We start from the raw sequence: 25,545 nt of genomic DNA on the forward strand, positions 1-25,545 counted from the left end.
GCTCCCTCCCCGAAACTCCCGTTCATATCCAGATATGGCATCGAGTACTGGAGGAACAATGTTGTACTGGAAATCACAGCATGGCGGGCTCAGACTCACCGGGATTCGAGCTGCGGTTTGGTTGGAAAACACTCGAGCTCATACAGAAAATTACAGTGGGAAAAATTGATTCTGAAGCGGAAGGTGTTTCGAAAATGCGGCGTCAGTGGCGGGTCTCGACCGCTGTTCTATCGCGAGGAGGATTCCTCCGAGTTATTGAAAATATTTCTCATCAGAGTCACCGAGCTGGATGATTCACCTGCCTCCGAAATGACTCGAAGAGAACCCGAAGTGTGTACTGCACTGTACTGATGATTGGACTTTGGCCTCAAGAACTGTCATCATCGTTCCTCATGTAGGTTGGAATACAGCAACGATGTATGTATATGCTTCAGAAATCAAGAATGTCTCAGAGGAAGGACGAGATTCCATGAAGGGGAGTGATATTGAATAAATGGCTTTATTTACAAAAAAACAAGATTGCGTTTCTTTAGATTCCCATGTAAGACCAACAAGTCGCCAGCCGACGTTGGGAGCGGTTCCGAAGCAGAGAAACACTCAGCTAACTAAGTCATTGGAATTTCTCCAGGCTCCAGAATCTCGAAGTGGGGGAGCGTGGCGTCGATCCTCCGAGTTAGCGCCTGTCTTGCATATTTACATGAGAAGCAGCAGAGCTTCCAAGTTCCGACTAGATCACCTCGAATCGAAGCGAGATTTCCCTGCGAGGAGCGGCGAACAATATTCCTCCAAAAATCTAGAGACGCTATTTCTTCTCGAGGGTAATTGAGGCGCTCGACGTCACTGGCTCGGGTGATGCAGGTTCCGCTTGAGTATTCGGTAAAAGCACTCCATTAACAGTAACCGAAACCCCGCCGCTCTCAGGCGTTTTTTTCTTCTGCGGAGACTTGTCGCGTTTGTCTAGATCTCTCTTCGTGGGGCTCTTGTCCCGCTGCTGGCTGGAATCTTTTTTCGGTGACGGAGATCTCTTGTCTTTCGAAGGTGAAGGCTGACGCTTCTTGACTGGCGATTTGTCTCGCTTGGGAGGTGTGGGCGTCTGTGAGTTCGGCTGGTTTTCCTGAATTTGGTCCGCAATGTCAGCGCAATCAGCCTGGTTTCTAGCCTCGTTCGGGACCTCTTGTGCAGGAAGCTGCCCTTCCGGAGCAGAGGTCGACGCCTCGGTAGGAGTCTTTTGTAGATCCACGTCCGATACGGCGACGCCCCGGTCTTCAGGTTCCGGCGATTTCTCACATTCTGGTCTGTTTTGTATTTCGGCGGCGTTGGCGCGCACTTTCTTCTCGAGTTGGTCAATCACTCGTTGCACTTCTTTGACTGCGGCTTTCCTGGAATCAATGACGAGAATAAATGGTGATGAGTACGAGAGGTGCCCGAACAGCCGCGAGACACGCTGACATAGAAGCCACGTTCCACTACGCAAGTATGTAGTGCTAGACCGAGTCGCGACTCGCGAGGCCACTAGCCTTCAGAACGCTCAGCTCGCAAGGAATCTATATTTAGGAGGCAGCGGCGGCTATGGCTGCAGCAACGACGACGACTAGTTTACATAAAAGAGCTTCCTCACGTAATGTGATGCGAACTGCGGCACGGGCCACCGAGCCGAGCGAGTTTTATGACTAGCGGTAGTAGGTACACGAATGAGCGCGAGGCGATAGATAGGTAGAGAGGGAGTGAATACCAACCTCGCGGTCCTCAAACATTCATTGCCGTCAGTTATGACGTCATCCAGGCTAAGCATCAGCCGAGTGAGCATCTCGTCGAGATACCGGTACTCCTTGGATTTGCTGTCGGACCCTTGGAATCTGTGAACCTCGTCGATGAGAAGTTTGAGATCCGCTAGAACTTTGTCTATTCTTTCCTGTGGACTTAGTTGTGTCTTTTGCGGCGGTGGAACCGGTTGTGGATGTGGTTGCGGCGCCGGCTCGTTCTGAGGATGGGAAAAAAAGACAATGCAGAGTTTTACGAGCTGATCGAACGCCAACAGAGAATCATGAGCTCAACTCGCGGAACACGCCGCCGGCCGAACGCATTAACGATGAGGGACACGATGGCCTGCGCCTAGCTGACTGACTGACTGGCTGACAAATAACACGGACATTCCAAGGACGAGCGGATCACCTACCTGTTCGGGTTCTTGGCTCGCCTTCGGCCTGAACAGATTCTGCGCCCATTTCAATGGCGTTTCCTGGTTCTTGGCGCGGGGGAACGTTCCCATTCCCGGCTCTGGTCCTCGTTCCGGGGACTTTCGCTGTGCTTGACGTTCGTTCCCGATGTTCGGACTAGAGTCGGAGCGTTCCACCTGCACAGGGATCGAGACACGACCTCGACCTCTATTCTGCATCATATTCGAGAAAGTCCTTGGGCGGAGCTGAGGCATAGTGCTGAAGCGTGAGGAATCCAGGGGACTGCCCTCGCGTCCTTGAGGTGTGCTTGCGCGGTAGAAACCTTGCTCGGGGGAATCCCGTCTCGGAGGACTCTGCTGGTGAGCTTGTTGCTGCGGCTGCTCTTGTTGTGGAGCGGCCCCCTGCTCCGATGCAGGGACATTCTCGGGAGATGTCTGTTTCTTTTGAGGTCGCGACTCGACGTGGATCGGTATGTGGTGGACCTTGGGGACTCGCCCGGTTCCCGTCGACCCATCGCTGCTCCCACTAGCCCGGGATTCGGTGTCTGAGGCGTCACCCGAACCGGTCCTCTGGTGCGAAACTTTGACGGGGATTTCGCCGAAAGCGTTCCGGAATCTGTCTGAGAATATCGAGTTCACCGGCCGGTTGAACGGGGATCCGTCGGGGAAATCGTGCCCAGAACCGGTCTGAAAATGTAAACAGCTACGTCAGAGCCTCGTCGTTCTTTCACTACAACCAATCGAATCGGCCGAGCGCTGACGCGAAGTGCCAAAGATTCTGTTGTTCCGGAGCGACACCTGGCAGGCAGGCAATCACAGACAGCCGCCCTTGCATAACAGATCCGAAAACAAAGAACGCCAACCAGCACGCTCCCATCACCGAACGCAGCCGATCGTCGACAGAAATGTTCGCAGTCGGATTCGAGATTCCTCAGCCCGCACGGCGCCTGACATTCGACTCTGCGTATCGTCGCTCGGCATAAAAATCAACCGGAGTCGAGTTGAGGACCACATGAGTCAGCCGGCTGCTCGGTCCGCGAGTATCCGTACAGCAGCGTAAGCACGTCACACACTCCGGCTAGAACATTGTCTCTACAAGGGCGATCGGTGGCGTAGGCGATCCAGAAGAAACAGCGCACTGGTACTAGTGTTGGTGACCCGACAAATGCTTGAAGCCGTCTCGTATTTCCACAGCGTTTAGCTGTCTGGTCTATGTAAATCTCGTGAAGGTTTATTCCGATTGCATAGCTTTCGTCTTTCCGGAGCTTCGTCTCGTCCGAGCGAACCATCTCATGGCGGCTCTTTCATAACGAAATCTAGCCGAGTAAAAAATGCGTTCGAGACCCAGTCGCAGACCTATGGGCGTACATTGGCTCTCTTCGCTATCGTCGGCATCCGTTCTCGGAAGGGCGGAGAGTTCCCGAACCGCGAGCGCAGACGAGAAGCAAAACACACACCCGAACGGAAGCCGTAAAATAGAGCTCTTGCGACGGAATCAACAGGGCCTAGGGAAACAACGCGGTAGTAAAAACGTAATCGGGTGTTATGAGAAGAATTCCCATCGCGAGTACGCACGCAGCCGCCCGCCTCGACGCACAAAGTTACACGCGACGCTCCACGGCTCCCGGGAACGGGGAGAGCAATTCCACGGGATCCCGAACGTACACCGTCGATACCGTGGGCCTTGCGTGAGTGGGCACGTTACACGTAGCGATCACGAACACCGAGTGGACACTTTCTAAACAAACAATACGTACTTGCTGTTGGAATCTCTGAAACTCGGGCGGAGTGTCCCATCGTGGAAGGCCTTCACTGAACATTGTGTCGAAAGGTTCCTCAAAATCTTCGAATGCGTCGCGAATCACGTCGGAACAACGCTCTGTACCAAAGTCGGGAGAAAACTGGAAGGGTCTTCTATTGAAACTCATTTTAGTGCTTCGAGCTGCGACACCCGTGCATGAGAAACTCTCAACCATCAGCTGGCTCGGCTCGCCACCATTCTAGCGGCTTCTAGATCGAGCGAATCTGCGCGCGGCATCTGGAAGCTTCGTGTTCGACTCCCGGCTCCGGGGACGCTCGTCCCGATTCCGGTCCCCGATCGCATTTCTGGCGGCTCAGGATACTCGGGCAGGAGTTTTGATAGCATGTTCCTCGATTATCTTAATCAAGAAACGATGTTACTCACCGGTGGCGAGTTGACGATTCCGCTAAGTCGCCCGGCAGCTCTATGTGTAGCTTTCTCTCACTCTCCCGCAACGTGACGTCAGAAAACGCCGCGTGCGCTCACTCAAAAGGGGAATCGGGGAGGAACGTTCGCGGCGCTCGCAGAAGGATGTTCGCGAATTGGGTCGTATGCCTTGAGCTCTTGCGCCCACCGCATGTTCGCCCAAAACATGATCATGGGCTAGCAATCAGGTGGCTCTGTTTTCGCGCTTTTCGAAAGCATCCGGATTTTCGAGGCTTCGGGGTGACTTCGCAGACAATGTTGGCCCGGCGAAGAGTAGGGAAACAACGTCTATCCGTTGAAATGGCATCCCAGTCTTCCCAAGTCTATTTGCATCTCCCCCGAAGCTAAAAATATCATCCTGGGTGGACCACCGGAGACATCACCACCGGTATTGACGTCGGAAGATCGTCGAGAGTCCAGAACGGCTGGCTGTTTTGAACATATGACTCTTCCCACAATTTGGAATGCTTCTCTTAGTTGAATTTTCAAGGACGGTGACGTCATCGGGTGGAGTTCGCCCCCTGATACCGGAATCGACAGGAAAAATCACTCGTTTCTGAGCGAAAAGCCGGATGGACGGATAGGAAAATGGCCTCGAGAGTGGCGGAGGCAGAGTTCTCGGAAGGCGCGTTAGAGAGACGCCGTACACCGCGGCGTGCGGTTCCAGGAGCACTAATCGAGACTTCCGGGAAGAAGTGAGGGTACGGGCGTGTCCACGATCTCGACATTGAGGACCACTGCTCTCTTTTCCAAATTGAGTTCGTCAATGGGAGCTCTCGGTTAGTTCAGAACCGGAGCTTCTCGATGACGTCATCGGCCTTGAGAGCGGAACCAACACAAGCGTCTCAGGCCGATTGGTGAGTCACACGTTCACGAACAAGCGCGTCCGTTTCGGCCCCTGTGTCTTTCAACGTCTACGATTGTAGGTGGTTGACGCAGCGTTTTCTGCCGCATACGGATATCTGCTATGGATAGTTCAATGAACTCCTGATGCCTCCCAACGGATTGTTGATGGAACGAGATATTGATGGGAGGCTGAACTGACGTGTCTGTTCGAATTCACTCGAGAGCAGTGATTCTTCGACTGAGAAAGTCTAATGGATTCCGACGGAGCCAGATACTTGGAGCTCTGGGTCGCAATCCTCGGTCAGCAGATCCTGGCCGATACGAATCGATATAACGAACCGTGGCTAACGGAGAAATGACGGAGGGGAGCTTGCTGCATAATTTCTCAATGAAATCAATAAACGTGCTCGTGCCTTCTCAATCTGCATACTAATAGCCACAGTAATGATGGGTTGCGACTTCCAGCTGAAACAGGTCATCTCGCCCGGTTTCCTGCATGAAGCGAGAAGAAAATATAGTACGAGATAGAATGCTTGGACCTTCTTTGCTTGAATTTGAAAAATTCTCCATACGTATTTTGAAAGATCAGGCAGAGCATCGTCGGCCTGGAAGCTCATCTGGCTAAGAGCAAATTGAGCATGACAGTTCTCCAGTCCAGCAACTCTCCCGTTACGGAGGCGGTCTGATGCTACCTTAATTCACAAGAATGTCGCAACATGAAAGCTGCTACCGGTGATCGATCGTGATGATCATCTCCTCATAACGGACTGGCTGGGAAATTTTTCTTGCAGATGTATACGAAGCTGATCGTTTCGTACTTCAGGATTGGGGCATGCCACTCGCAGTTGATCCCGTAGGGCACGTCGACCCCAAGCTCCGTTCATGACATGGACGAGCCACACATTCGGAAAATGGGAAACATCATTTGATACGGCGAATTGAAGCTTCCGCAATAACGCGTCGGCTAAACTCCATGGTGAATACATTTGAACACGCTAGTGAAGTTAGTTCGACAGCGGACGAAAATTTGCATGGTAATTGTCGTCAGAACCCAGCCGCGGCTTGCCGAAGGCCGAACTCTCGCTCGTCGACTCCGTTTCTTTCTCTGAACGTGAGCCGTTATCGTGGATGAAGATGTTTCTTTCACAGTCGTTTCTCTGCAGTACGTAAATTTCAGCGCTCGCGACACCGCACGAATATTCCAGTAAACGAAACTTCTGTTCATGGCGAAGCGGAAAATATCAGTAGGCGTGGAACACCAGTCGCAGTCCGCTCGTGAGGAGCGGCATGCTTGAGTTCAGAAGAGCGGCTCAACCAATGAGCGAAGTGGCGAGAAATCGAATGAAAAATTATCATGGCGGACATTTTGCCCCGGATGACTAAAGGGATTGCATTTACATCCGTGATCGACTAGGAAGCGTGTAGACGTCCCGATCGACCCAATGTCTGAGCTCTTCCCCTGAACAGCGAAGATCAGACACTCGACTCCGACCTGAATTGTGACTCTCCTCCGATCCGCTTCGAAGTGGAGGACACCGCCGCTCGCGGAGCTCCGCATTCTTCTGCGTGCAAGGGTCGAAGCTAGCCTTGCACAACCGCTTTTCCTTCTCTCGCCTCTCTCATGTCGAATCAGTTTTGAAGTTCCGGGAACAGACGAACTACGATCGACAGCTGAACTCAGCCGTCGATCTCCGGAGGCCGGCTGTTGTATCATTTCGAGCGAAGCTCAGTTTCGAGTCACACGATGCAGCACGGCATTCCTGTTGAGCGCGATCAACAAGTCGCCGCAGGCTTGAGATATTTTTCTCCAGTCAGCGTCAATGCTGTGGTGGCCGCTAATTGTTATTGAGATGAGTGACCCTGAGGGTGAATCATGGAAGACGCGGATCCAACGCACGGACATCTTCCGGACTCAGTCAGTCAGATCTCACAGTGAAAGTGTCATGAATTTGCCGTGCCAGAAAAGGAGTGCGTTGACGCTATCACTCCCGTACAGCGAGGAGGTGACGTGGATTTCTTCCGGAGTCTCGCGACGTTCGTCTTCCAGAGAACCCTGCCCTGGCGCTCGAAACGCGAATCGTAATTTTAGCTATAGGCTTCGCATTGGGCAGACTTCATGAGCCGGATTTTCAACTTTATGGAAGGAAACCCCCTGCCCCCTGATCAGAGAAGCGGATATCGCTCCAACAGATCCGCATAAAACCCAGGAATCGGAGGCGATTCCTCCGTTGCGCGGAAAGCGAAACTGCGGCATTCCGGGGAATGGAAAACGCGATGAGTACCTCGGAACAGCTCGAGGAAGTTCGACCAGGAGCGAATCAAACTTTCTGTGAAACTATCTTAAATGTCTATGCCGCTCAAATGTGTGTTCGGGCCTCTCCGGGTCCAATGCTTGGGGGGAAATGGATAATAATTCACTCATTGAGTTTGATTCTGGAAAACCATTTTTCGGGAACTTCTCGTTCAACTTCTAGAAGCGACTCCCGCGGTCGGGCTTGCTCGGCGAGATCCTTGTTGTTAGGAACTCCGACGACAAACTGGACTCTCTGATGTCCAGCTATGCGCCTTCGCTCATGTCACCCCTCGAATTGTCTTCAATCTTCTCAACCAATGGGCGTGTTCGAGCCTCATTTGTGCCTCGTTTCCCAATCTCCAGACCAAGAATTCCTACCTTATGACAAACGTACGGGGAGTTCAAGCAGTTATTCCGTTTTCCCCCCGGATGAACTCTCGGAGTATTGTGGGAGGCCTTATCGAGTACGAGACCGTTTGAGCTCGGTCAACCTCAGCGATGGGTCGCTTGCGAACAGATGCGCTCAGTATATTATACCTGAGTACCTTTCATCCGGAAGGAAACCATTTGGAGCGGGTGGGCGAAGTCGCGGAAGTCGAGTCAAACTTCGAAGGTACCTGCGCTACCGCAGGGTCGTGAACGGGATTTCTCCCGAGAATCGAGCCTAGACCGCATTTTTCTCTATGCGATGCTCCCAAAGAGGCGACCCTCTGCAAAACCTCATCACTAGGGGAAGAGCTCGAGCTCTCCAGCCTTCATCTTTCAGAGCAGCACCAGTGCTCGAGTTCGCTCAAGGAGTCGTGGTGCTGAGTAATCGGTGTCAGAAATCTTGAGGGGGAAATATAAGCCCCGGTTGAGGGTTCCTGATATGCGTCTATTTTCATTCCAGGTTCTCGAAAACCTCAGCTCCGTTGCCATCTCATGCAGAAAGTTAAGGACGTTCTGGACCGCAACCCGTCTTTCCCCTCCCCGCGTGCTGCCTTCTTCGATTCGATGCATGGAAAACCTCTGCAGGATGGATGATGCAGCTGATCGCATGAGCACCCGCGAGCCGGAAGCGGAAGTCTCGAACTGACATGGCGCTTCTCCTTCATTCCAGGACGGAGCGTGGTCGGTTCTCAACTGTTCCAGTGCACCTCTTGCTCGTACACTAGTTTCCGGTCTCACCACCTCAAACGACACAATCGAATACACACCGGAGAGAGACCCTATTCGTGCGATAAGTGTTCCGTAGCGTTCTCTAGAATCGATGCTCTGCAACTCCATCGGAAGACCCATGCTAAACAAAACGCACTCGTGTGTTCGATATGCGGTTTCACGTCACTGACGGAAGACCAATTGAAGTTGCACGATCGGAGCCATCAGAACAAATGCTCGTTCTGTGATCTGGTCGCACCCTCCGTCAAGACGCTTCGACTTCACGAGAGAACTCATCGCGTTTTCACGTGTCGTCACTGCGCGTTCTCATCTGTTTACGAAAGGAGAATAACAGCTCACGAACGATCGGTCCATTCCGGGACGATCCAGCACCTGGAGCCGATAATTTCCACGAAGATGATCGACTCACCGAGATCGAATATTTTGTCGTCCGGGCCCATGCACGAGAACGTTACGATGAACGCGGCGATGATCGGTAACTTCTAATTACCTAATCGAGAGCTCAATCCTTGAAGGTCCAAAAGCGTTCTCCTCTCCGCAGAGCTCGGTCCCGCCGGATCTTTGTATCGTAGCCTCGGTCCCTTATGAGTCCCAAGTCATCGGGTCTATGAGGTCCACAAGGAACGAGTCCTGACATTAGTGAAGACACTTGTATCTCGAAGCGACAAGCTTTATATCATCCGACTTCACGAGACCGTCCGTCATTCGACGCGCCTGCGCAGTCAAGCCCAGTCACGGTCTCAATTCTTATTGGTCATGAGTCATGATTCACAAGGAACTATCGGACGCTTCGACTTCCGCGGGAGCGGACAGCCGCCGTCTCCTCTGTGTGGAGTTTAAAATCTGAAGCTCACCGTAGTAAACGATCCTCCAGTCATTCTCTCAACAGTCACATAATAAATAGATCAGAATACTACCACGTGATACCTACCCGAAGTCTTCCATTACAATATACATCGAAGCACAGCATCGTGCATCTCTGAATGAATAGCAAAATAGGGGGTTCTCTCACTCGTATAATATAATAACTAATAACCTTAGTTCAAATCTTCACCGAGGAATCGATGGTGATCTGCGTGCAGATACTGGGTGTCATACTCAATGTTTGCAGGGATGCTTTCGACATTTCCCTGATGGCCACGGGAGGCCGTCTTTTCGTGAATGGTAAGTTCCTCCAGAAAGCTTCCCTCACTCGTCGCTTACAAACGAAAATTACGAATAGGAAAACCCCGTGGAGACAATTGAGCAGGCCAGCGATAACGTACAGCCGGTGGTAGCCAGTAAGCCACGGAATGAACTCAAAAGTCCAGATTATACCCATAATTAGCGAGATCTTCATGTAGAGGTGGAATCTGCGGAGAGAGAGAGAACTTCGTTAAAAACACGTCATCATCGCTCTATGGGGACGCAATGCGAGGGGAGGCCTACGAGTTGGGAGCGGCACACGTCGGACGGGCAAGCTAAGCAGATCGGGGTCATCGAGAGACCGAACTTACGTTCGTCGGTGTTGAGCACACTGAGAAACGTTTGTCAGGTGCATCATCTTAGCCGTGTACAATGACCAAGCTGTCAGAGCGAAGATGACACCATTGCACGCCAGGATGAGACCTACGGGCATGTTGAAATACAGCACGTACGCTAAGTAGCCGTTTAGCCAACATTTGCCCTCTCCGAAATGAGGTTTGTACCAATCTTCAACCAGATCGCTGAATTGAAGCAAAACTGTGAACGCGGTTACGATGAAGGTCATCGACCACGCGTACATTGAATAAGATGGATATCTGCAAGCGGGAAATTACACTGAATATCTCTTTAGTCAAATAATTAGACAGGGGGAAAACTTCTCCTCATTTTCCGCCACCGTCTCGCATTCAGACACTCTTCACAAATATCCTCTCTATAGTTGTTTTGGAGAGCTATCATGGATTGCTCCTTCATTTGAATTTTCGTGCCGAAGCGGAGCAGCCGCAGCAGAAGCGCGGTCTTTGACTTTAGAGGGAAGAAGTCGATATCTCGAAAGAGTCAACAAAGCCACAAGGCCGGATCTGACTGAGGTATTGCTCACTTGTCTTTTCGGAGCGTCGGATGATTCGATCCGTTCGGGGTGAGGGTGGCGATTGCCTGCCATATATCGTACGCCATAACGTTCGTCCAGAAGAACACGGCAAGGAAAACGCCATGATGAACGATTGATAAGGAGAGACAAATCGAGGGTGAGAGGAGATCTCTGGCGACCAGGTCCATCAGAAGTCCTGAAAGAGAGTCTTTCTCATGAGTATCCCCATCGGGAAATTCAACCGGAAGAACCCGCTCTCTCCCCGAGTGAGTCGGAGCTCGGCGTCAGAATATACGGCGGAAAATCGAGACTCATGTATCGTCGCTGATATCGTGCGACTATCGTTGCCCGTTGTATGGAAGTGATCCGGCTTTCGGCTCAAAATGCGGCTCACCGATATAGACGATGACGAAGCATACGGATAGCGTAATTACGTTCTTCCCGTGCGTTGTTCTCAATTTAGGTGTCGCGCAATAGACGAGAATCACGGCCAGCAGTAATATCATGGACGTGCACATTAGAGCGACAACAATAGGGAAGAACTCCTTTAGCTCGTTCCGGTCTCGTGTGAAGATGCTGTCCGCTGTAAAAAGAAAAGCACCATGATGGACATCGATTTCGATGATGTCATGCGTTCTCGGGATATGCGCGGCTCCGGATGGGCCCTCGAACTTGACCCCAATCTTGCTTGCGGCCAAAGCATGAGAATTAGGAGATTTTTTTTGCTTTTTCTTCCGTGGTGATTCATCTCAATTTTTCTGTTCCGGAGAATTTGTGATGAAGCTCCCTCTCTGGCGAATGACGACATCATGTAGCACCGTAACGAGCTCGATCGCCATCGTCGGGGCGTGATTTCGTCGGGAATAGCCACCGACGGAGCCTCTATAGAACAGGATGCTGGCATGTGCGTAACGTGGAAAACTGAAGGTGCCCGACGATTGAGTCGGACCTGATGGAGAACCGATGCTGTTCCCCTTTCACTGACGTCTCGCGTGACAGTGAGCGACGAGCGCGTTCCTCCAAGAGCTCATCACTTCAATATACGCAGATGCTTCGGTTTGCGGCAGACACTCGAATTCCGAGATTGGCAAGCCCAGTGTACGATCGTACTGGAAAATCGATTCGGATTTTCTGCACGAGCAGGTTGACAACTTCAGAGATGCTCGTCCGGACGAGCTGACCGTCTCCAAGATCCTACACAATCAGGCAGCTTCCCGCGTCTGAGTGAGTGAGACACACAAAGAAACTTCCGTGGCGAACGTATAACCGTGGACTGATAAGCGACGCGAGATACGTGGAGGTGGAGAACCTCGTCTTCTGGGTCACACGCTCTTGTAGGAACTTGCAGACAAACAAGGAATCGAATCGCTAATTTGTTGCTGTTACGTAGAGGGCAGAACATCGCTACGGAGCCCGGAAAGCGGGATGTTCCTCCGAAATTCGATAGAGTCACGAATCTTGAGGTTAAATCAGAAAAATCGGAAATCCATTCACGTCGAGACAGCTCTTCAGCTCCGGGAAACTTACTCGTGATGTTGCTGTAGTACTCGGCCGGCCGCGTACGGTCTGTGTCGTTCGAGAAAAATTCCAATATCCATGAGTGATTTCCGTCTCGGAGCAAATAGAGTAATGGATTGACCGCGTAGAAAGCTTTTCCGGCGAAAACTCCTTCGTATGATGATCTGTTCGTTTCCAAGTGTCGCAACATTGACTCAATCTGAAGACGTTGCTGGTACCGTTCTGAGGGCGAAATAAAGATCGACGCGGTTATCCAATTTGCTCAAATAACATTCTTTATCTCAGGATCTGTGAGGGACAATCATTGATTTGTTGCTGCGGAGCCATACTCACCGATCGACTCGGCCTCCACCGCCGTCGAGGCATTCGTCGATGAGCCTCTAGCCCAACCCATGTAAACGGCATTCAGGAGGAACTCGGAGAGCTTCCCGACCTCAGTCGTACTCATCTCGGTCGCCGAGCATTTCAGAGCTAGACTTTGGTTCGCGTTTCCTTCTCCATTTCCTCGCAAGTTGCTCTCAAACTGATCCGTTCCCGCAGACTAACCCATGGCTCGGTGCTACGGGGGTCGAGACTTGATCTGAAAGCTGAGGAAGGTTCTGAGAACGGATCGAAGTTTTGTGACGCCGAGGTCCCAATGAAGGAGGTCACTCCGAGCGGAGTCTCCTCGAGGATTAAGACGACATTACACGTGATAAGTGATGAGTTTCCATGCTTCTTGGCAATCGCTTCCGTTACGATAACAAGCGAACGAGTAAACTGAAGACTGCTATCTCTGTACATCTGTTGGACCGGATGCTCTCATCTATAGGAAGCATTCCACTCCACTTTGAGCAATGCGAGCTAGGAGTGGCATGTGAACGCTTCGAAGAGCGAATCAAATTCTCGTCTATCGTGTTTTCATTCGGAAATTCCAAGCAGGGAATCTTTCTCGCTTTTCTGCCAACAGAATACATGAAAATAGCCATCATTATCGTACAAGCAGCCAGGTACTTCAATCACTAGGGGCTCCTGCAGTGGTGTTGACGGATAGAAGCGGCGGAATAAGCGACAAATTTATCTCGCGATGCTTATCTCTCCGCAGAGCATTTCTCTCTGTTCGTTTTTGATTCTCTCGCGGAACACCTTTGCTTTATCACTTTCTAGATTGCGATGACCAGAGCCACCCTCTGCGAACTTGGATGGAACAAATCCTACTGTTTCAGACTGCGACGAGGAAAAATTCCTCAGCCCCCTCGCCGCTTTCGGCGGAAAAAAGAAACAAAAGTATCTTTCTCTGAGACAATTTCAAATTACGTTGGCGATATCCCGGTCTTCCGACGGAATAGTGGACCATACGAGTCGGGGTATCAATTAGTTTCGGGGACTGGAGAGTGAACGGAAAATTCCATGTTAGACGTTCGTGCACGTTAGACGATTCCGAGATCTCCATCCGACTGTTCATTTCCGTCGGGACCCAAGTTCGAGTTCCGACCGTCCAAAGCATAGGATAGCAGCGAGAGATGAGGACAGCCCATGGGAGTGGGAATTCCGCCTATGATTCAGTTCCACTTCTGACGGCTACGGCCGGATTGTCAGTATCGCCGATCTCAGTAGAATTTAAGAGTTACGCAAAATATTTGCTCGTCCTGCGGAGAACAACTTCGCAGTGAAGACTGACGACTTCTGACGCGAGATCTGAGACTGTTCACACCTCGGTGAACTTCATCCATTCAATGGACGTTTCTTCTGAAGATCGATGTAGCTCGAAGCTGTGCTGTGGTCGGGGCTTCCGACCGGAGTAGACAATATATAAACTTTATAAAGAAGAAACCGAGTGTCGGCGTCTCGCTTCCATGAACATTGTGAGGAGTGTGAAAATATTTCAGTCTGACTTACAGAAAATCTAGAAACTTCGTTCCTGCTCGACTTGCTTCGAAACATCTCGATTTCCTAAGACTTGCTACTCGAGAAGGATGACAGCCGAGTGACATCGAAATTGCTATTCTGGAGCGTCAGGAGCACTAGCAGTCCGATGCGTCTGCGGGGATTCGCCGTAAACAATATTAGGCTGGCCTCGTTCAAGCTCGCCGCAAAATTGCCTTCATAATTTGCTTTCTAGTTCGTTTCATTTCGAACAAGCGATGCGACGAGTCGACCGAGAACTATGCCGAAAATGGGAGAGATGGAGAAGATTCCACAACAAACGAGGAGTTCCACAAGACGACTCCTCTTAATTACTTGCTGAAAACGAGGAAAATCTCAGCTCGAAGGTTCTCACAACATTTCTGAAAACTGCGCAGACCGAAGCAGCGGGCCAACTAATAGACATGGCGTTCGCTCACAGCGAGATTCGTGGACTCGAATATGTTGATTGGAGTTCTCTCTCCCCAGACACCCACAAATTTCCCGCAAGATTGGCATCGCTCTAAACTCTGGGAGTCAGTGAATAGAGTACTCCGAAGGTTCCTTCCGCAGCCGGTGGAGGATCAGCCCGAACCGGATTAACCGATAAGGAGTCGTCGCTCTAATTGCCATCGGATTGCCGATTCTGCGGTTCCGACTGGCCGAACGAGGAAACTCTCGCTGGGAAGTGAAACTTCTGTACATTGAAGCCTTTTATTGTGAGCAGGGTTGACGACGCATGATGTTACTCCCGGACGGGGTTCCCGAACCATGTGAGAATGAGGTGGCAACTCAGCCGACGAAGAGAGATTTATGAGCAACGTGTCTCGGCACAGGACCGTCTCAAGCCTTCCAAGTCTGTTGGCACAGCGCCGTCCGGGCTCGAGAAAGTTCACAATTTTTTTCTAACATTCGGCGCTCAGAGTCGAGTTCCGCGAATGGGGTGCACCACGACCCATGATAAGCTGGAACCCGATTGGCTTTGCGAAGAGAGCGTTGCGCCCTGACTTACCCCGTAAGGATCCGATCAGCTGGGCCAGAATCCGGAGCGGAGGTGGGAACACTCGTTGTATGTATGTATGTCCTCCTTAATGACTGAGAAGATATGTTCGCTGTCCCACTGAATTGTGAATCGAACTAACTGGCCGAGCGGCAACTGAAGAGAATTTTGTTGGCAAACTGTAGAACGCCGCTCTTACTCTCACGATAGCGCCGGAAAAGTGGGGAAGGGTTTCTGGCGTATGCTTCGTCGCACTTCACGACGGCGGCGACGGCAATAACGTCCGCTGCGCGGCTACCGCCATCCGCGGGAGATCCCTCGCTCTGGGGTTTCGTTCGGACGACTTGATGCCAAATAAAATTACTCGGGGCGGGTCTGCCGTCGGAATGGGGAATGGGGAATGTGGAATCCCGAAACAGTCCCGAAATCGTTCGATGACACGCTCGGTATTCGACGTCGTGAGATCGGTCTCTCGGACAATCGACCGGATCAATGGATATTCTCTCGACATGGATGATCTCAGTGATGCGTCCGCGGACGTTTTGCTCGCCTTGCCATAGAATGACTCTCGCGCGGCGAATTCATTACGATGCATCATGGAACGAGGTTACAGGTTACCGAGGTCGATATCAATAGATTCGCGAAACCATCATCACCCAGAAACATGTCTTGATACTGAAACGCACGGAGTTTTTTCGTCTTATGGTCATTTATGAGAGCTTCGCGAGCCTCTCACAGATGTCCCCCGAATGCGGTGCTCACTAGTTCGACGGAGCTCCTCGAAGCGACTCTCTCTGGGCGCAAGAAGCGAATTCAGTTGAGGCGAGATTCCGCGTAAGTCCATTATCGCTGTGCGACGCATCCTCCTTGGCACCTTGGGAACTTCGAAGAATTATCGGGGATCCATTCGACGAGTCCCGACGCGCTGGGAGCGAAGGCGTTAGAATGACTTGGTTTCCCAACAACCGGAGGGTGCGAGCCTCAGACCGATATCATGAGCGTTTATCAGCAGCGTAGTCTCCGTACGAGAAGGTGCCAGAACCGGTCATTCTGTTCTGGAGGAAGACTCTGTTAATCGGCTCCAATGAGACTCGCCGGCGTGAGCTTCCCAGCCATTACACGTGAGGTGGATAATTATCATGTTCAGAACACACCGAAGTCCCCAGAAGTACAACATTATTCAATGATCCCTCGCGCTGAGCCATTCAGTCGCGAGGGGGGAAGGTTTCCATAGTTCCGTCATGGAGTTTTTCCGCTGAATAAAAAAATAGGCCATACCGACGAGATGGTCGGAGAGTTGACGCGCTCAGAAGTCGGTAAATTGAGGGTGAACTTCGCTGCGTAAAACTTGAGAGACAGCTCGGTTCAACGTCAGCTGCCAAGAGAATAATACATATACGTACGTAAGTTGGCTCTGTGGGACTCGTTCGCTGGAGCGATACTTCGGAGAGGTACGATTTCGGTAATTAGCGGGACGTCAGACTGCGTCTCTCGGCATCACCTCAGAATATGAGTGGATAATCAGCTTCACGAGTTTGGACTACGGAGGGGGGCTCAGCGCCAGGAGCGGAGCTGAATGCTGAGTCGAACGGGAAGGGGGAGGAGGCGGTACTCGCAGCGAGGACGTTTTTATTTTATTTGGGGAGGACTCTTCTAATGACTTTTATATAGGGAATAAGTTTATGCTCACTTCATGTTTCAATCAGAGGCAGAACGGCCGGAATATATTTTGTTTCGCAACGTCAGCGCCCTCCGTGTTATCGACGGCAGCGATCGCACTATTGTCGACTTGTTGCTGCAAGGCGAATGGAAGGCCTGGGAAATAAAGCGGTATTGTAGGAACGATGGGGATCGGCGGTGTTGTGAGTCCGGGTTGGGGTTGGCAAGCGAGTTCTGTAGACTTCACCAGCGGCGTGTCCGAGCCGCCTTCCTCTTCTTTCTTGTGCTTGGTGCGGCGGTTTTGGAACCATACCTTAATCTGCGGATTCGGGAAATTCACCATGTGAGACAAATCGAAGAACGAATATGCCTAACGGCAGAACACGAAGTCCGGAGTACTCTACCTGATTCTCTGAGAGATTCAATTGTTGAGCGAGCTGAGTTCGTTCTTTTCCGACGACGTACTGTTTAATCTTGAATACAGATTCGAGCATATCCAGCTGCTCCTTCGTAAACGTCGTCCGCAATCTCTTGGGTCGATCTAGGTCGAGAGCCTTCGGGAAGACGAGCTCCTTCACGTTTCCGTGGGCATCTGCGGGATTTTTAATCAAATGAATTTCCAGCCGATTGAATCACACGTGTCGCTCTTGTCTTTCAAAACTCATTTTGGCGACTCCCCGTGCCACGAGAGGGATTACCCCCACGACCGGTACCCTTAGGCCTACGATATGCTGTCTTTTCGTTCGACGATGACAGTCAATCAGACTGCCAGACACCCGAGCAGCCAGTTAGCTTACTCGCAAGCGTTCATAGAGTCGGATTCGAGGCCTTCGAATCGGTCGTCTCGAGCTGCTCCTAACCCATCTGCTCATAAGTGTCTCATAACGTGAGCCTTCAATAAAATCCATATTTGCATTGGCCTGTCTAATTCCCTGCTATACCTCTCCGCGGAGTCTCTTTTTCGGTAGTTCGCTAGCGCTACTCGGTCTGCTCATCTGAAACCCGACGCCGCCATATGCCAGCCAGTCAGCCCATTTCTGCTGCTAGTCAACTGGCTATCTCAGCTCGCTCGCTCCACAGACACAGGAACTCCCGGCGATGATGTCAACCTCCCTCTCGGGAAGATCTCAACGGAGCTCACTCCGCCATCAATTGGGCTCTTCATCGTCTAATCATGCGTCAGAGAGCCCGAGGAGTTTGGTCATTCTAACTCGGAACACGTTTCTTTGTGCTTCGGAGCCGCGCCCCTGTAGACGAGGAAGGGAAAGATTTCAGGAGGTTGCGAGCCGCGAAGGCGGGAAGGCGTCCTTAGTCAATCCCCTGCTCTGAGAGGAGTTCTCCCGGAGTACTCGCCCTTGTCCCGGATCTCCCCTTCCGAAGTCTTGGAAAGTGACAGAAGAATTATTTTAAGTTTATTCGCTGCCTCTCTGTAGCTGGTAGCACTCCACAATACCGGTCCCGTGAAAACGAAAGCCGGTCGAGAGACCGCTGGCTGTAGCGAGCAAAACAAACGTCGCTCTCTTCATGGCTTACTTCCTACGATCTCTCGTTGGGCGGTGTTTAGTCATGGAGAAGTACTCGTCGTTTATTTTGGCCATTGTTGCATTCTGATCGAGTTGCTCTACAAATAAATTGCCTTCTCAAGTAGCTCGGCTAGATGGCTCTCGACGGTGAACTCCAGCATGAAATCAAAACCCTCACTTAACTTCGGCGCATCTCCAATAATGCTCTCGTAGAGTGAGTCCCCCCCCCCCGTGAATACAACGGTCTCAATGGACGAACGCCGCGTTGCAACGAGGAACCGCATTAGACTCCTCTCATTCGCCTGAACCCCAAGAGAATTTCCTTCAGTGTGCAAGCGGTCACCTCTCCGAGTTCTTGCGTTTGCGGTGTCAACGGAGAAAGCCGGCAACTCCGAGGCTGGATCGAAAGTATGGGCCATTTCGCCATTATTGGTATTACGGCATCCGTTCGAAGAGCCGCGGGAGCCATGGCAGCCGGAACCGGAGGAAGCTTCGGGCGGTCTCGTGTCAACGACAACCTGTTTGCGATATGCAGACGACCCATCAGGCTTTCAAGCTCGGGCTACCCATTGGCCTTCCGAAGGGTGGGCCTTCGCCCGGGAATTCGGAATCCTCTGAGGAAGCTCGCAAGGGAGACATCGTCCAAGTCTCTCCTATAGTCGATGAGAGGAGACGACGCTCACGGCTTCGCGGGGCACGGGCTCATGGCAGGATCTGATCCGATTGAAAACACGCGAGAAAACGGCTTCCTTTTCTCTTCGGAAGTCCCGAAGCGAAGGGCTCGGATTTTGAGAAGGAGGCTCGACAATGAGAGCGGACGCACACCGATGAAGAGGGTCCACCCATTGTCAGCCATCAACAGACAAAGTGACATCATCTCAGAGAGGTGATGTGTATTCGTCCCCGCGCGTCGGTGAACGAGTTCTGTGTGAGTACATGTGCCCGTACGAGTACAATGCCCGATTGTGTCGGCCGAGCATCCAGCCATGATGTGCTGAGAAGCTAATTTGCAGTCTCCAAGGTCGGTCAATTGCGGCAGACATGCTTCGCAGAAGTTGACATTTCGTTTTATTTGGTCCGAGTCGCAAAACCATTTCGTTCATTTGCGGGACGGCGAATCGTTCTGGGCTCTGTAGGCGGCTGCACGAAGAGACCCGAACAGGGCGAAGACGCACCCTGGCTCGTCGTGCAGTATCGAATTCCTCGGATCTTCTTCCGTGAAAAGATCAGCGACTACACCCGTGTGGATTGTGCAAGGTCATCTTCGGAGGCGGGTTTCTGAGAATCACCGTAATTTGTTGCACTTGACATGTTTCAGGAGAAAATCAATTGAAGCTAACAAGATGTCCGAGGAGACAAGTGCAGTGCCTCTTGAAGAATCTTGAAGCATTGAAATTCGGCTTCTTAGAGAATCTCTTGTAACTGCCGAATCTTCTTTACGACTTTCCGTGACGGACAATACTCTCGTCAACTTCGCGGAATTCTCACGCAGCCATTGACGTTTCACATATACGCGAAAAACGCCCGGATAGGCACCGGCTAGGCCTCCAACACTCGCACAGCGCTTTTATCAGAGAAACTCCGAAGCATGCTCGCTCCTTCTACTTGATCCGAACGCCCGGCGGTGAAACCCAAGCCGCGGTTGGAGGCAATTCGAATCTTAGTGTGTTTATCATAACAAAGCTCTAAACGAAATCATCGGCATAATGGTTTGCACGGCGGGATGCCGGATACTTCAGTTTGCTCTCTATATGTACATCGATGAGCCTTCATGAGGGCGACTATTGACCTAAGACTGATGATCAACTTCCTCCAAGATCATGGTACCATGGAAGATTCCGATATCGGTCTTGAATCCGATCTTTCGATTTTTCGGAGCTTACGCGAACATGCCAAATTTTCAACAAGTCGAAATGGACTGATTTCGACCCCCCACGCTCGAGAGATCGGATCTCATCCTAGATTGGCTTTATCGAAGCAGTCCTCGATTTTCGGCACAGACAACGGAATATCAATGGGAAAGATGTCGAAGAAAGCTCTCGATCAACAGCGAATCTTGTCTCAGTCAGAGAATCGGAGTGTGACTTTGATCGACGGACTTCGCAGGTATCCGTGAGTTTCAGACCAAAAGAGCCGAAACGCGTGAAGAAATTCCACTTTCGAAGTACCTACCCGAGCTTCAAGGCGATTTCCTCGGTCTCTGTTTCCTCCATTGAATTCCGAAATTGCTATTCCTTCCGCTTTACGAGCCCGCGAGTACTTTCATAGACGAGAAAACAACAAGAGCGACCGTTCATTGACTCTTCAAAGTTTCTACGAATGTCCGATGGCAACTGTAAACACGTGAGGGAGCACATCGCGGGATATTCATCTGACTCGGATGGATAATAATCTGATTTTCCCGTCAAAAACATGCCGGATGACTCTCGACGGTGGACTGCGAGGCGAAATTTCGGCGATCATACCATTTCAGATCACTGTCTGCACGGTGTTGCATGGACGGAATTTTTCACGGAATCGCGGAAGATCGGCTTACCTGTGATCGTGATGGTTTGTACGTAATCAGGTCGAGCATCGTTGCTATTCCGATCCGTCGTGTCCATATCCAAAACATATGTCCTCGCGGAGAATCTCTCTAATGGCGTCGAGATCTTCCGAGGTCCGTGTTTGAATTCGGCATCTCGAGAGATGCTCCGCCTCCTTGCAACGAGTCCGCCTAGTCTGCTCGGTGCGCGGCTTCATATTTCACTCCAATTTTTGTGTCAGACAGCCAATCGCGGAGGATTTTGTTTTTATTGTTCGAGAGAGTCGCTCTTTTCTCGTGACCAGCAGAGAAATGCTTTCCTGCCAGCGAGAATAATTCTGGAAAAAGTTTGGTTAGCGACATTCTCCTCTCCTTCAAGTTTTCAATCCTGTTCACTTCGATCTCGGTTTGTGCAGCTGGAGAACGTTGCCCGGCGCCGAGTCGAAGAATGGATTTTTCTTTTGGGAGACCCCCGATTTTCCGGATAGAAGAACATTTTCCTTCCTATGATCTGAGCGGGAATAGCCAGAAGTAATCGGTCGCCTTCCGGATCCGCGGGATGAGTACGAATGCTTCCTGAGAGAACATGGGCGTTTCGACTTCAGAACGTTTCCGGCTCATGTCTCTTCCTCGATTCTTCTCCGAATCGACCTCACGTCATATCCGACTTTCCGCATTGCCTGTAGCTTGACGAAAGCAATAAAGCTCGCGTGAGGTACACGATGGAAGAGAAGATGTCACTCCATTAAAACTGGCCCGCTCAAATCTCAATCCCTAGAACCCGTGACTGATCGCTCAATTATATTTTGACTCGGAACCATTCCGTTTGAGACGTCAACCTGAAACCGACTGTGGAACAGTTACGAAGGCACTTCCCGAATCCTCTTTTCCCGTATAAACGAGTTTGGAAGAGCTTTAGCTCGTAATCGACACCGTTCCCTATCTCCAGTACCCCGCGGTCCCCTCCGGGAAGCGACGCGGCTCCGATAAATCGCTTCCCGAGAACGTTATGACGTGACCCTTCCCGAACTCCCAACTGACGAGCGGAGGAATCCGAGGAGCGGTTCGACGTACCGAACACGGAAAATTCGCTTGTTCTGCATAATCGGCTCAAGCCCCACGTGCTTGACGGTGAGGAAAATTCGACATTTTCGTGATCCTCCACCGCCAGTCAGCCGTGAATCCGAGCTGTATGGGCATAGAGACCGAATCAGCCTTCTTTTATGTAACTTTCTGTTTTGTCAAATTTCGTTCCGACTACCCGAAGGATGGCTTCGGGAACTTTTCGAGCACGATGTCAAACTAGGTACCGGCTTGCCATGGAACTCTTTGACGACTCCGAAACGCTCAGCGTGATTTTATTCCGAAAATCGACCTGATCAAGAGTCAGGAGTGCCTCGAATTCGTGGTTTTTAAACGACTTTGGATCACCATAGACGAAGTCGGTCTCCTTGACATCGATGATATGGGTCTTGAGCAGAAAGGATTGACACCATCCGGAACTTCAATCGAAACACTCTTCGCGGAATCGTCTATGCTGCCTGCGAAAAAAATATGATGATTTTTTCCGCGTATCATTCCTTCCCGTCAGCGGACGAGGAATGGTGTCTACGATGTTCCACAGAGACGCAGCGAGCTCCGGTTTTTTTAATACATACCTCGGGAAGTGATGACAAGACGACCGTTCTCCCCCGTACAGAGTTCATCATCTTCGTTGACTACCCTCAGTGCAGAGATAGGCCGCCGGTCGGCGACCGCGATCGGAGATTTAGTGACCGGCAGTCTCGTGACCGCCGCAGTGGGCGTCGGCGCGTCATCTCGTCGCTTGAAAACGCTGCTGTCGGTGGTCTTGTTGCGGGGCATCTTCCCCATTATCAAATTATTCAAGTCTTTGACCGACGTGATGGAAACAGCGCGTTTCATTCGACTCCATCGATCCATGAGGAGCTCGCTCTCCTGCTCGGAAATCGGCGACTTCTTCTGATTGAGAGATTTTGGCACAGGATTAGCTTCCTCACTTTCAAGTAGGGTAAGAGAGGAAGATCGTATAGAAAAAACAATGTATTTTGGAGAAGGGTCAGCAGTCAGGGAAGCTCAACGAGGATGGGAAATTACTGGAACATGAGCGCGAGAGGAAAGAGAGAGAGAGTGGGGGAAAGGGTCCGCGCATCTTCGGTATTCATTCGGGACACACTCGTGTAGATGAATAAATCGCTCGTTGCAAATAGTGATGTCAAAGAACACACCAATCAACACCGTATGTGACCGACTTCCCGGGACTGATGTCAGACTCGATGCACTCCCTGAAGTTCGGATCGAGAGCGCTTTTTCTAAAACACCGATTCCCCTTTCTAAGGCAAAGTTTGTTCCAGCGGAATTTTGTGAGGTCGAGGAAGCTCTGAACTTCTCGAATGTTGGAGAATATTCCGCGAATTCTGAATTCATTCCGCGTCGATCAATTGCGGCTCCAAAAATCCTCATTGACAGTATTATTCAGAAACTCACCAAATCTTCAGGATCGCCCTCGAGGTCATCAACTGAAATTCTACCGGAAGTCTCGGGCGAGATCAGAAATCGTGTTGCGTTTTTCTGGTGATTGCGGTGATGAAACCAAGCCCAAACCGTCTCTATGCGGAGGTGCAGCGCACTTACAGCTGCAGGTTCGCTTAGGTAGTGACTGTCGCTCACCAAAGAGCCCGGGAGAGCATTCCGCTGTCGTGGAATCGGAGGGAGCCTCGGATACTTGGCAGGCAAGGCGTTTCCAGCTTCCAACTGAAAAAAGGAAGAGGCAGAGAAGAGGAACCGTGAGAATCGTATACGCCGGAAAAAGTCTCTACAACCGCCCGCGGTCCGGTGATATCTTCGGTGATCCACATCCCAGTTCCGAGCATTCGAGAATCGATACCGAACTTGAGCGTTGTGCGGCTTAACCAGACGGAAGCCGAACTCTTCGTTCTCATATGTTTTCTACAAGGATCATCGACGGAGACGCCGAAGAGGACTTTTGTCGAGAAGTTCATCCATCCGAGGGCCGAAAGCTCGAGTCTCCCGGATGAAAAGACATCGCGTGTCACTTCAGAGGCTCTTCCAACGTCTCACGTGATGGCGGTACTCAGATTGACGCTCGGACTACCTTATTCAGCTTGCAAGTAGTCACAGGCAGAGGCCAAATCGAAGGCGGACGTCCGCTCTTCCGCAGCGACCTTGCCAAAGTGACTCGCTTATTCGATCGTGAGTTCAATCGGAAGCGACTTCATTCGTGATCGGTCTCGGCCACGAATCCGGCCTACAATCGTAAGCGGTGCCGACACTTTCTATTTTTGAATTCACACGATATTTTCAGGTATGGCGCAATATGTAAGATATCAATTGCCCAGGAGTGCGCAGCGAACTACATAGAGTAAAGTCGCGAAAATAGAGCAGAAAATCACCTCGAGAGGAGCGGAAAGTGTTTTTTGTTATACATGCGGAGCTTCCACGTGTAGTACGAGAATTCGTTGCGACAGGCAGGAAAGGTGCACATCTGGATCATAGACTATCGAAGGAAAGAAACACAACTCATGGACAGCTCAACAGAAGGTGGATGCGAATATCGTTTGTGCCTGAGGTTGAAAGAGAAGAGATCCTATTAGACAAGTGCTTGAAGTTGCCTGAATCATGGTTCTCCGCTTCCGCAGAGAGAGAGAGTGGATTACGATGCATCGACGGAAGGAATAAAAAGGACGATCTGAGAGAACTCCTAATATGCATCACGTACGTTATCAGCCGACTTGCGCAACAGCCAGCGACAAGCCCCGGGTCCTAGTCTGCGTACGGGATAATTTTCACTATGATTGGTTATTCGATATTTTTAAGATTCGCATTCAACTCAGGAAGGGATGGCTTTCTTCGGTCAAAAAGATTCGCATCCGATATCCTGATTGATGACGGAGCTCTCGAGCTCCGTCTCTCAATTTATGGGGGTGGGGAAAGGATTCAAGAAGGCGACTTCATTCGTGATCGGTCTCGGCCACGAATCCGGAGAAGGGGAATTCCCCGGGCGGTGACATGGGGACTGGTGACTTCAAGATTCCGGGAACTCTTTCTCTCCAGGGTAAAAGCCAGTTGACAACTCACATTCGCGTTCATTTTGTTGGCTTCGCCGAGCCTTCTGATCAGAATTCCGATGATGACGAACATCATGAACAAGGCTAGACCACAAATTATGATGGCCACTAACATTCCCATGAAATTCCTTGCTGAGAGGGTAGGAGATTTAGTCATGATTCATGATGACGGGCTTGAAGCCAATCAGCGAGTGATTCGAATGAATTCCGATTCCTTCGTGAGAGCACTGGCCAGCGAAGGTACTCTGAGATCTAGAAATTTATGGCATCGCTCACAGTAGTATTTCATCTGGCGCTCAAGTTCACTCGGTGTGGTGATGAAAGTTAGAACGGCACCGTCGAGATCTGTCAGGTTGAAGCGATTCTCTCGCGCCGAATTCATCAGCTCGTCCCGAACAGATAAAAGCATGGGTCTATCATATTCGATATCCTCTGTCGTCGTGGGCGTGAGGACAAAGTCGAACCGGATGCTCCCTGGAGAAGAAGAGTCGCAGATGAGATCAGGGGTTCAGCTCATACCTCACTCCAAGGAGAATGGAGACTGGACTCTCGGAGGAGACGGATCGATAATGGAT

The 25,545-nt window shown here is 51.0% G+C and overlaps 3 protein-coding genes across 3 annotated transcripts; all 3 read right to left on the reverse strand.

Moving 5' to 3' along the window:
* Positions 1–482: 482 nt before the first annotated feature.
* Positions 483–4,104, reverse strand: LOC100904040 (BAG domain-containing protein Samui). The gene is made up of 4 exons (XM_003743604.2): positions 3,934–4,104; positions 2,177–2,863; positions 1,737–1,981; positions 483–1,379 (listed from the first exon to the last, which is right to left on the reverse strand). The coding sequence occupies exons 1-4, from the start codon at positions 4,102–4,104 to the stop codon at positions 803–805; spliced, it is 1,680 nt and encodes a 559-aa protein (XP_003743652.2). The 3' UTR covers positions 483–802.
* A 5,638-nt stretch (positions 4,105–9,742) lies between these two features.
* LOC100900545 (probable G-protein coupled receptor Mth-like 1) lies at positions 9,743–15,314 on the reverse strand. Its single transcript, XM_029111551.1, has 7 exons — positions 15,171–15,314; positions 12,608–12,861; positions 12,284–12,496; positions 11,151–11,339; positions 10,766–10,952; positions 10,197–10,481; positions 9,743–10,052 (listed from the first exon to the last, which is right to left on the reverse strand). The coding sequence occupies exons 2-7, from the start codon at positions 12,720–12,722 to the stop codon at positions 9,743–9,745; spliced, it is 1,299 nt and encodes a 432-aa protein (XP_028967384.1). The 5' UTR covers positions 12,723–12,861; positions 15,171–15,314.
* A 1,546-nt stretch (positions 15,315–16,860) lies between these two features.
* On the reverse strand, positions 16,861–20,943 carry LOC114828244 (ventral anterior homeobox 1-like). The gene is made up of 3 exons (XM_029111552.1): positions 20,877–20,943; positions 17,222–17,409; positions 16,861–17,136 (listed from the first exon to the last, which is right to left on the reverse strand). Exons 1-3 carry the CDS (start codon positions 20,941–20,943, stop codon positions 16,861–16,863), a joined length of 531 nt encoding a protein of 176 aa, XP_028967385.1.
* Positions 20,944–25,545: the final 4,602 nt, after the last annotated feature.

The sequence above is a fragment of the Galendromus occidentalis genome, unplaced genomic scaffold (genome assembly GCF_000255335.2).
Source record: "Galendromus occidentalis unplaced genomic scaffold, Mocc_1.1 scf7180000077450, whole genome shotgun sequence".
Lineage (NCBI taxonomy): Eukaryota > Metazoa > Arthropoda > Arachnida > Mesostigmata > Phytoseiidae > Galendromus > Galendromus occidentalis.

Bases quoted from the DNA above. Each gene is read 5' to 3' on its own strand.
- LOC100904040 (XM_003743604.2), bottom strand. From the start codon at position 4,104: ATGAGTTTCAATAGAAGACCCTTCCAGTTTTCTCCCGACTTTGGTACA. The intron at 1,982-2,176 runs GTAGGTGATCCG...TCCCATCCTCAG, and splicing joins CGAGCCAAGAACCCGAACAG to AACGAGCCGGCGCCGCAACC. The intron at 1,380-1,736 runs GTTGGTATTCAC...CATTGATTCCAG, and splicing joins GAATGTTTGAGGACCGCGAG to GAAAGCCGCAGTCAAAGAAG.
- LOC100900545 (XM_029111551.1), bottom strand. From the start codon at position 12,722: ATGAGTACGACTGAGGTCGGGAAGCTCTCCGAGTTCCTCCTGAATGCC. The intron at 10,953-11,150 runs GTGAGCCGCATT...ACTCTCTTTCAG, and splicing joins CTTCGTCATCGTCTATATCG to GACTTCTGATGGACCTGGTC. The intron at 10,053-10,196 runs GTAAGTTCGGTC...CTCTCTCCGCAG, and splicing joins TGTGCTCAACACCGACGAAC to ATTCCACCTCTACATGAAGA.
- LOC114828244 (XM_029111552.1), bottom strand. From the start codon at position 20,943: ATGGACACGACGGATCGGAATAGCAACGATGCTCGACCTGATTACGTA. The intron at 17,410-20,876 runs GTAAGCCGATCT...AAAATCCCGCAG, and splicing joins ACAAACCATCACGATCACAG to ATGCCCACGGAAACGTGAAG. The intron at 17,137-17,221 runs GTAGAGTACTCC...CCGAATCCGCAG, and splicing joins TGAATCTCTCAGAGAATCAG to ATTAAGGTATGGTTCCAAAA.